Consider the following 11466-nt stretch of genomic DNA (forward strand, 5'->3'; position numbering starts at 1 on the left):
AGAGAGATAGACAGCTCCACAATAACAGTAGGAGACTTCGACACGCCACTTTCAGTGAAGAACAGAACATCCAGAAAGCTCAATAAGAACACAGAAAACCTAAATGCCACAATCAAACAACTTGACCTCACAGACATATACAGAACACTCCACCCAACAGCAGCCAAGTATACTTTCTTTTCCAACACACATGGAACATTCTCCAGAATAGACCACATATTACACCATAAAACAAGCCGTAACAGAATCCAAAACATCGAAATACTGCAAAGCATCTTTTCTGACCATAAAGCCATAAAAGTAGAAACCAATAGCAGAAAAAGCAAGGAAAAAAAAAAAATCAAACACATGAAAACTGAACAACACCTTGCTCGAAAACTACTGAATTAAAGAAGGAATCAAACACAGAATGAAGAAATTCACAGACTCAAATGAGACTGAAAACACATCCTACCAGGACCTTTGGGACACAGCAAAAGCAGTTCTCAAAGGTCAATTTATAGCAATATACGCACACAACCAAAAAGAAGAAAGGTCCAAAATCAAAACATTAACCCTACAACTCAAACAAATAGAAAGTAGCAAAACAAGCCCTCAGCACCAGAAGAAAGCAAATAATAAAAATAAGAGCAGAATTCAATGAAAGAGAATAAAAAAACAATCAGAAGACCTAAGACTAAAAGCTGGTTCTTTGAAAAGATCAATAAAATCGATAAACCACTGGCCAAACTAACAAAAACAGGAGAGGAAGGAAATAGCCCAAGTAAGAAATGACATGGGAGATAACACACCAGACACAACTAAAATTAAAAGAACCATAATAGAATACGATGAAAAACTGTAACAAATTCGAAAACCTAGAGGAAATGGACAAATTTCTAGAAATACACTATCTACCTAAACTAACACAAACAGAGATAGAACAACTAAATAAACCTATAACAAAAGAAGAGACGGAAAAGGTAATTTTAAAACTCCCAACCAAAAAAAAAAGCCCTGGCCCTGAGGGCTTCACTGGAAAATTCTACCTAACTTTCAAAGAAGGGTTAACACCACTACTATTCAAGGTATTTCAGACCATAGAAAAGGATGGAATACCCCCAAACTCACTGTATGAAGCCAGCATAACACTGTACCAAAAGCAGGTAAAGACACCACAAAAAAAGAAAATTACAGACCAATATCCCTCATAAACTTAAAACACAAAAATCCTGAACAAAATCCAAGCCAACAGAATTCAATAACATATCAAAAAAATAATTTATCATGACTAAGTGGGATTCATATCAGGTATGCAGGGATGGTTCGACGTCAGAAAATAATCAATGTAATCCACCACATAAATAAAAGACAAGAACCACATGATCCAATCAATTGATCCAGAAAAGGCAGCTGGCAAAGTCCAACACCCATTCATGATGAAAACTCCCAGCAAAACAGGAATAGAAGGGAAATTCCTCGACATAGTAAAGGGCATTTATACAAAGACAACATCATCCTAAATGGAGAGAGTCTGAAAACGTTTCCCTTGAGAACAGGAACCAAACAAGGACGCTCTTTAACACCACTCTTACTCAACACTGTGCTTGAGGTGCTAGCCGGAGCAATACGACAAGAAAAAGAAATGAAGCGTATCCAAATTTGTAAGGATGAAGTAAAAGTATCCCTACTGGCAGATGATATAATAATCTTATACACAGAAAACCCCAGAGAATCCACAAGAAAACTACTGGAACTAATAGAAGAGTTCGGCAAAGTTTCAGGACACAAGATAAATATACAAAATCAGTTGGATTCCTCCACACCAACAAAGAGAACTTCAAAAAGGAAATCACCAAATCAATACCATTTACAATAGGCCCCAAGAAGATAAAATACTTGGGAATAAATCTAACCAGAGATGTAACAGATCTATACAAAGAAAATTACAAGACACTACTGCAAGAAACCAAAAGGGACTTAAATAAGCAGAAAAACATACCTTGCTCATAGATACGAAGACTCAACATTGTGAAAACATCTATTCCACCCAAAGCAATCTACAGATACAATGCAATCCCGATCCAAATTCCAATGGTATTTTTCAATTGAGATGGAGAAACAAATCACCAACTTCATACGGCAAGAGAAAGGGACCTCGGACAAGAAAAGCATTACTGAAAAAGAAGAACAAAGTGGGCGGCCTCACACTATCTGATCTTAGAACCTATTATACTGCCACAATAGTCAAAATAGCCTGGTACTGGTAGAACAACAGCTACATAGACCAATGGAACAGAATTGAGAATCCAGGCATAAATTCATCCACTTATGGGCAGCTGATATTTGGCAAAGGTCCAAAGTCCATTAAATGGGGAAAAGACAGTCTCTTTAACAAGTGGTGCTAGCATAACCGGATATCCATCAGCAAAAAAAAAGAAACAAGACCATACCTCACACCATGGACAAAAATGAACTCAAAATGGACCAAAGACCTAAATATAAAACCTAAAACAATAAAGACCATGGAAGAAAAAATAGGGACAACGCTAGGAGCCCTAATACATGGCATAAACAGCATACAAAACAGTAAAAATACATAAACACCAGAAGAGAAGCTAGATAACTAGGAGCTCCTAAAAATAAAACTTATGCTTATCCAAAAACTTCACCAAATGAGTAAAAAAGAAACCTATAGACTGGGAAAAATTTTTTGGCTACAACAAATCCTGTCAGTGTCTACTCTCTAAAATCTACAAAATACTGCAAAACCTCAACAACAAAAAGACAGCCCAATTAAAAAATGGGCAAAGGATATGAACAGGCACTTCCCCAAATAAAACATTCAGGCGGCTAACAGATACATGAGGAAATGCTCACGATCATTAGCCATTAGATAAATGTAAATCAAAACTACAATGAGATACCATCTCAACACAACAAGGCTAGCACTGATCCAAACCACACAAAATAATAAATGCTGGAGAGGTTGTGGAGAGACTGGAACACTTATACGCTGCTGATGAGAATGTAAAATGGTACAACCACTTTGGAAATCTATTTGGCACTTCCTTAAAAAGCTAGAAACAGAACTACCACAGGATCCAGCAATCCCACCCCTTGGAACATATCCTAGAGAAACAGGAGCCTTTATAGGAACAGATATATGTACACCCATGTTCACTGCAGCAGTGTTTACAATAGCAAAAAATGGAAACAACAAAGGTGCTCATCAATGGACCAATGGATAAACAAATTATGGTATTCATATAACTGAATACTACACAGCGATAAAGAACAGCGATGAATCTGTGAAACATCTCACAAAATGGAGGAATCTGGAAGGCATTCTGCTGAGCGAAATTAGTCAGTCACAAAAAGACAAATATTGTATGATACCACTATAATAAGAACTCAAGAAAAGGTTTAAACACAGAAGAAAACATTCTTTGATGGTTACACAAGGGTGGGGAGGGAGGGAGAAGGGTATTCACTAAAATAGAGAAGAATTGTTTTAGGTAAAGGGAAGGACGACACACAATACAGGCTAAGTTAGCACAACTGGATCAAACCAAAAGCTAAGAAGTTTCCCAAATACAACCAAAAACTTCAAGGGACAGAGTAGCACCAGTGGGGGTCTGGGGACCATGGTTTCAGGGGACATCTAGGTCAACAGGCTTAACAAAGTATATTAAGAAAACATTCTGCATCCCACTTTGGTGAGTGGCATCTGGGGTCTTAAAAGCTAGCAAGCGGCCATCAATTGGTCTCAACCCACCTGGAGCAAAGGAGAATGAAGAACACCAAAGACACAAGGAAAACATATGAGCCCAAGAGACAGACAGGGTCACATAAACCAGAGATTCCATCAGCCTGAGACCAGAAAACCTAGATGGTGCCTGGCTACCACCAATGACTGCCCTGCCAGGAACACAACAGAGAGTCCCTGATGGAACAGGAGAAAACTGGAATGCAGACCTCAAAATCTGACTGAGACTGGAGGGACCCCAGAGGTCATGGCCCCCAGACTTTCTGTTAGCCCAAAACTAAAACCATTTCTGAAGCCAACTCTTCAGACAAACATTAGAATGGCGTATAAGACAAAATGATACAGGTGAGGAGTGTGCTTCTTAGCTCAAGTAGACACATGAGACTACGTGGGCAGCTCATGTCTGGACACGAGATGAGAAGGCAGAGGAGGACAGGAGCTGGCTGAATGGACATGGGAAATGCAGGGTGGAGAGGAGAAATATGTTTTTATATTGGAGGGAGAGCAAGTAGGGTAATATAACAATGTGTGTAAGTTTTTGTATGACAAACTGACTTCAATTGTAAACTTCCACTTAAAACACAGCTTAAAAAAAAAAAAAAAAACCACCCATTTATTATCTCATTTCCTGGGGATCAGGAGTCTGGCCACGGCATAGCTGCTGAGAGTTTCACACCACCACTGTGAGGGCAGGGCTGCGCTCCGAGCTCATCCAGGTTGTTGGCAGGACGCCGTCCCATGAGGTTGTAGGACTGAGGTTCCTGTTTCTTTGCTGGCGGTTGGCCAGGGGTCATTCTCAGCTTCTAAAGGCCACTTGCATTTCTTGGCCCCTTTCCTCCACCTTCAAAGCTAGCCACGAGGGGGGTGAAGTCCTCCTCCCCTTGACTCTGACTCCTCTTCTGTGTCTTACCTCCTGCGTTCCTCTGCTGCTCTTTAGGGTTCTAATTATTGGGCCCATCTGGGCAATTCAGGCTAGTTTCTCTATCATAATTAAGGTCAGATATTTACTAACCTTAACTACCTCTGCAACACCTAGATTATTGTCTGATTGAATAACCAGAGTATCCTTAGATCTTCAGAGTTCTGCCTACAACACATACCCCAAAATTCCATATATGAACATATAAAAACACACAAATACAAGACACTCTGCAACGTAGCATTTGAAGTCAACTGCTATTCAGGTTCTATTCCTGCAAACTAATTAACAATGTGGTTGAAATAATGGATAAGCCTTCCGTAAGTACAGTAAAAAGAAAGAAAAAAAGCTTTGCTAATGTAAATATTCTTAGGAAATACAAGTTCAACACCGCAAAGGCTGGACTGAAGCAAGAAGACTGGCCTACTCCCCCCGCAAAGCAAAATGAATAAGGAAGTGATATCTGCTCACAGCCTAGAAATAGGGCTAAACAGACTAAAACAAATACAGAAACACAGACCACAATGCTTGTAGTCAGTAAATGGTAGGTGATGAGTTCATACCTGTCTGATCCCCCAGCTTGGTTTCCCATGACAAGGTAGAGACAGTAGCCTCCCACCACCATCCTCTGTCCAGAGTGAACCATCTCCTCCACAGTCCCCTAAAAGTCTGCTTTAAATGCAGAAATACATGTTCCTACCGTAATGAACACAAGGTAAGTAGTGGACCTTATTGAAACACTGACTTTAAGGAGCCTGCATTTGACAAGTTTGGTTTGCTCCTGCCAAACATCAACTCTCCCTGTGCAGCACACAAGCATGTGTATTCACCAATTATTTTTATTATTCTTATTTCAGTTTATTTTCAACTTTCTTCCAAAATTATCCTCCATCTAATTATAACAACAGTAACAACTAACGTTACTGAGAGCTATGAATCCGGGATCTTGCTAAGCCCTTCACCTGCAATATCAACTTTGATCTTCACAGATGAGGAAGTTGTAGAGAAGTTAAGGGATTTGCCCGAGGCCAGAGGGAGGGTCTCAACCCAGGTCTGCGGCTGCAGGGGCCACACTCTTAACCACGCTACCACCTTGTCTCCTATCAGTCAATTCAAAGGTTTCTGGCACCTTCAATCACAATGGCATTCCATAACTTCTCATGGCAGCAGGCCTCTGAGTTTTATTCCAAGAGAGCATTTCACTTTAAAAAGGTACAATAGGGTATTCCTAGGCTTCTCACAGGGTCGCTATGAGTTGGAATTGACTCTACAGCAACAGGGTTTAGGCTTCTCATTTCTCCATTTACTTTCCCCAAAATACTGGAAACACTTTATTTACTGCCTAAGAAAGCCTTAACTAGGTTTTCTGAACACTACCTAGGAAGAGTAACAGGTGACACTATTCAAAATCCCTGATCTCTTATTAGAGAGAAATATAAAATCTGATCTTTCAACTACAACTCATCACAACGAGCTTTTTCCTTTTAGCAGGAAAATAACACTTTTTTAAAAAACTTTTCAGTAGGCAATTCAGGCTTTCCTCCCCAACTTCTTGCACATTTGTAAATCTGCAACTTAAAAAAAAAAAAAAAAAACATTGCCACCGAGCGGATTCCAATTCCTAGCGACCTCTACAGGGTTTCTAAGGCTGTAAGTCGTTACAGAAGCAGACTGCCACCTGTCTCTTTGGTTAGCAGCCGAGCGCTGAACCACTGCACCACCAGGGCTCCTTAGTCTGCAGTTAAGGGGCCTCTAAATTACTAAAAGGGGCGGGGGGGGGTATTTAAGCATTCTAAACTAACACCACCACAGTACTAATGTATTTATTTAAGTATTTCTCTTTGTTTATACACTAAGAAGTAGGGTAGCTAGTAGGCACAAGAGAGTACCCACATCCCAGACCGTTTTATGACAGTCACAGTGTACCAAACCAAATCACATTTGCTTCTAACACGCGAACAAACAAGCATGACTCAGTGGTTTGGGGAGTCCGGGGCTCCCACATGGGAACTAACTGAAACACCTACACAGCTAGCACAGGGGTCATCTGGAACCTTCTCGGGTCCTCTGCATCCTCAGGGCACCGTCCCATCAGGCCTGGGTGGTCCGCTGGCACCCTGATTTGAAGCCGCAACCTCGGCCCACACCCCTGGACCCAGCAGCGCTGGAAGGGGATCCGCCCGACTGTCGCCGGGACGCAATACTGCGAGGCGAGGCGGGCACAGCCGGACGCGTCCCGCCTCGAGGCCTGCGGCCAACCGGCTATCCCGAAGGAGTAAAGGCGAGGGGCGGCCCGGACGGCGTCCGGGGTGGGGCAGGCCCGCGGCAGGGGCTCGAGCGTCGGGCAGCCCCCGAGAAAGGCCGGCGCGGGGCCCCGAACTCACGTTTGTACTCGGCCATCAGCCTCTTGAGCGCCGTCCCCGCCATCGTCCGGGCAACAGCAGCTCCCTGCGCCCTCGCCTCATAAGGGCCCGTCCCTCCCGCCCCGATGCCGGCGGCTGCTTCCGGGTTGCCGTCGCGACCAGAGAAGCTCTTCCGGGTCGCTGAGCCAACCGAGTGCCCAAGCGCCCCCGGACCCCGGGGCTCGGTCTGGAGGAAAGTTCCGGCCGCGCTCCTCGGACCGAGCGGCCCGGTGTGGGTGGCGGGGAGCGGAGCGGACGGGGCCCTTTTGGGATCGATGACGTCCCGACCGCTGGGCTGATCCCAGCGTGATACCGCAGTTTCCGGTTTCTGCAGGACCGAGTCCTGGATCCGTGGGCGCCCCGGTGTTTGTCATTACCGTGTTGTTTTATTCCGGCTGTGCGCAGAAATGACCGGTTTAGACGGATAACGTCAACGACAGCCTTAGTGAGAGCGCAGGTGTTCCGGCTGAGGCCTGGGGGCCGGCGGCGAGGGCTCGGCTCTGGCCCCGAGTTCAGCCGGCCTTGGAGCAGTGCTGGAGTCAAAATTACCGCTAGCGTGTTGGTCCAGTTCACGGAGATGACTTTCTCTTTATTAGGGGTTTTAATTCTTCAGGCCCAACTGAGGCTTAAACTGTTCAGGAAGGAGACATTTGGTGCGCGTTCGGAACAAAACTCCTCAAGCAGGCCTTAGGTTTTTAGGGAGTAGAAGAAGGTCGGTGATCGTGGTGGTTTTATTCTTCATTCGAGGTGGCCAGGCTGGAACTCTGATTCCCAAAGCTCTGGATCAGAGAAGAAGCTGTGGGAAAACAACGGGGAGCAGAGCAGCCACCCTCATGCCGGGTGGGCAGTGGCCCCCATTCTTCCTGCCTGCCAGCTCTGCTGACCAACACTGACCTGGGGTCACCACCCAAAGCAGAGGCAGCAGCCTCCCAGATTTCCCCACAGGTCCCTTCTGGGTCCAACGGGCTGGAGTTGTGCCCACTTCCCGGTGCCACAGGAGGGCTGATGAGTGACTTCACCTTCCTCCAAATCCCACATGGCCTCTGCTTCTCCACCTTCTCCCACAATGGTGCAAGGTTTATCCCTGTAACCAGTGAGACCTTTTTCTATCGTCTGGGTTCTACTCCCGGTTGACCTGCAGGGATTGGGTGATGTATTTATGCTTCTCGGAACCCGCATCCTTAATGACTTCAAGGAAAATGAGCACACTTAGTACCTGGTGGCTGTGCTCAGTATGTGCCTTTTGTATAAACAGCCCTCACTTCCTGCCTGGATTGTTGCAGTCGCCTCTTAATTTGCCCTTCCCTCTTTGTTTTCAACATAGCAGACATGACCCATTTAAAAGATGTCAAGTCATATTGACACCCGGCTGCTCCCATGTTCCTAAGTAAACACTCGTGTCCCTACAGTGGCTATGATGTTCTGCCTCTGCCTCACCTGCAGACCCCAGCACCCTGGCCACCCCCCCAGCCACTCTCATGACTAGTGTCTCAGTGCTGGCTTCTCCATCTTTGGGGAGCACCCATCTCTTAGTAGCCCTTGTGTCCCCCCCTCCCCACCCCCATCTCTTTCAAGTCTGTTCAAATGTTAACCAAATTGGTGTGGCCTGCCTGTCCCCTACCTAAAACTGCAGCCCTACCCACCACTTGCCCACTGGCCTTTACCCCCACCTCACTTTTTTCTCCCCCACACTTGTCCATTCTATATGATTTATTAGCGCACTATATAACTTACCTGTTTCTTCTAAACAGGAGGGTAGGGATTTTGCCTCCGTACCTGGACATGGTGTGCTCTCAATAAGTATTTGTTGAATGAATGAAATTTAACAGTGCAAACACGATTCATTAAGTTTGCATGTTTTAGGGTAGGAGTGTCACCAAATTTCAGTCCAGCCCTGATTTTCAAAGGACCACCTGTGATTCAGAAAAATTATGTGGTAGTTAAGATACTTTTAGACTGTTTCAAAGAGTAATGGATTTGGACAAAAGGTTACAAAGTTTCCTCCCCCCATCCCAGACAGCAGCCCACTCCTCTGTGATCACAAACCCCAGCCAAGCCCCAAAGCAGTCGGCAGACCCACTCCATTGGTCACAAGGGGGTGGCCTTCCCATGTCTTCTCAAGGAGAACAATTCAGCTTTTGCAGTTAAAGGAAGTGCAGGCGATGAAAACCATCATCGCAAACGTCAGGACGACGCTCAGAACAGCGGCCCAGCACATCCTGGATGCTTTCTGAGTCAATCCCTTCCAGACCTCACTTCCCAACGCACCGCGGAGCACTGTGTCTGTCCTTCGGTAACAATCGTAGGAAATGGGTTTTACAGTTTATGTCAGGATTCACTTCACATTCCCGTGGCAGAAACCCAAAATAGGAGGTGATTAAACAAGATGAGGAACCCTGGTGGTGCGGTGGTTAAGAGCTACGGCTGCTAACCAAGAGGTCGGCAGTTTGAATTCACCAGCTGCTCCTTGGAAACCCTGCGGGGCAGTTCTCCTCTGTCCTACAGGGTCGCCGTGAGTCAGAATCGACTTGTTGGCATTGGGTTAAACCGGATGAACTATTTCTCCCGGGTAGATGCGTAAGGCTGGCTCGAGTATCTTCAGGGAACCAGGCTTCTCTTGTTCCACTGTCCTGAGCACATCTCCTCACGCTCCAGCTACTTGTTCTTTATCCGAAATTCAAATTTAACTGGGATGTATATTTCTATTTAAGGAATCTCGGTGGCGTGGTGGTTAAAGCACTCGGCTGCCAACCAAAAGGTTGGTGGTTCAAACTCACCACTGCTCCATAGGATAAAGATGTGGCACTCTGCTTCCATAAAGATTACAACCTTGGAAACCCTATGGGACAGTTCTGCTGTGTCCTACAGGGTTTATATGAGTCAGAAGCGACTCAACAGCAACAAGTTTGGTTTTTTGGTATCGTTATGGATTGAATTGTGTACCCCAAAAATGTGTATCAACTTGGCTAGGCCATGATTCCCAGAATTGTGTGGTTATCCATCATTTTGTGGTCTGATGTGATTCTCCTATGTGTTGTAAATCCTACCTCTATGTTAATGAGGCAGGATTAGAGGCATTTATGTTAATGAGGTGGGACCCAATCTATAGGATTAGATTGTATCTTGAGGTATCTTTTATACCTTTTGAGATATAAAAGACAGAATCGAGCAAAGAGACCTCCTACCACCAAGAAAGCAGAGCCAGGAGTGGGGTGTGTCACTTGGACCTGAAGTCCCCGTGCTGAGATGCTCCTAGACCAGGGCAGGATTGATGGCAGGGACCTTCCCCCAGAACTGAGAGAGAGAAAACCTTCCCTGGAAGCTGGCACCCCGATTTCGGACTTCTAGCCTCCTAGACTGTGAGAGAATCAATTTGTTAGTTAAAGCCATCCACTTGTGGTATTTCTGTTATAGCAGTACTAGATGGCTACGGCAAGTATGTATGTATTTATTTATTGCTGTATCTGGCAACTCTAAACCCAGATAAGTTGGTACTGGTTGTCCAAGTGTTCTGAGTAGCAGGCATGTGATAGTTACTGACTTTCCTAAGCAGCACACACTGGGGAGGCAGCAAGTTCAGAACAAAATTATGACTTTGATATTCTCGGCAACTAAATTTCTGAAGGATAAAAAGGACCTCGCGGCTGAACCCGTGTTACATGGTACAGCTTTAATATTGCACTTTAATATTGCACTTCTCAATGTGCTGCTTCACCTGTGCAGCACAGCTCAGGCGACCCACTGTTCCAGTTTGCCTGGACTGAGAGGGTTCCAGGATGTGGGAGTTTCAGTGCTAAAACTGGGAAAGTCTCAGCTGGGACCCTAGGCTACAGATAACAGGATAAATAGGGCCCATCTTCCTGAAACACCAATTTAACCCATAAACCAAACCAAAACAGAAACCCTGGTGGCACAGCAGTTAAGTGCTATGGCTGCTAACCAAAGGGTCGGCAGTCTGAATCCACCATAGATGCTGCAAGTTAGCCGTTAGCCATTGCCCTCGAGTCGATCTCCGACTCATAGCGACCCTACGGGACAGAGTAGAACTGCCCCATAGAGTTTCCAAGGAGCACCTGGTGGATTTGAACTGCCCACCTTTCGGTTAGCAGTCGTACCTCTTAATCACTATGCCACCAGGGTTTCCTAATTCTGTAAATTAGGTTTATGGAATTCAATGTTTTTAAAAATACCAGTCCTAACAGATCCATTATTTCAGATGTACCACTTGGTGAGTTTCCAAGATAAAGACAACCTGGAGGGCATTTCCTGCCCTCTCTTCCACTGCCAGGTGTTGAGGGTGGAAATCCACGCAGCACGGCTGTAACGCAGCCAAGTCGACCCTCAGCCATTCTGCTTTTCTAACTGAGGGCATCTTGGGCACACACCTCTCCTCACAC

At 45.1% G+C, this 11466-nt stretch overlaps 1 protein-coding gene across 2 annotated transcripts in view; it reads right to left on the reverse strand.

Annotated features, from left to right (window-relative positions):
• UBE2G2 (ubiquitin conjugating enzyme E2 G2) overlaps positions 1-7691 on the reverse strand; it is a 48181-nt gene extending 40490 nt beyond the window's left edge. Inside the window, exon 1 of one of the 2 annotated variants that reach the window (XM_049875025.1) lies at positions 7052-7691. In XM_049875025.1, coding sequence (XP_049730982.1) covers positions 7052-7094 — 43 coding nt within the window. In that variant the 5' untranslated portion in view covers positions 7095-7691. The remainder of the gene's footprint in view (positions 1-7051) is intronic. The other variant, XM_049875026.1, reaches the window with a different exon arrangement.
• Positions 7692-11466: the final 3775 nt, after the last annotated feature.

This window comes from Elephas maximus, chromosome 2 (assembly GCF_024166365.1).
Source record: "Elephas maximus indicus isolate mEleMax1 chromosome 2, mEleMax1 primary haplotype, whole genome shotgun sequence".
Classification (NCBI taxonomy): Eukaryota; Metazoa; Chordata; class Mammalia; order Proboscidea; family Elephantidae; genus Elephas; species Elephas maximus.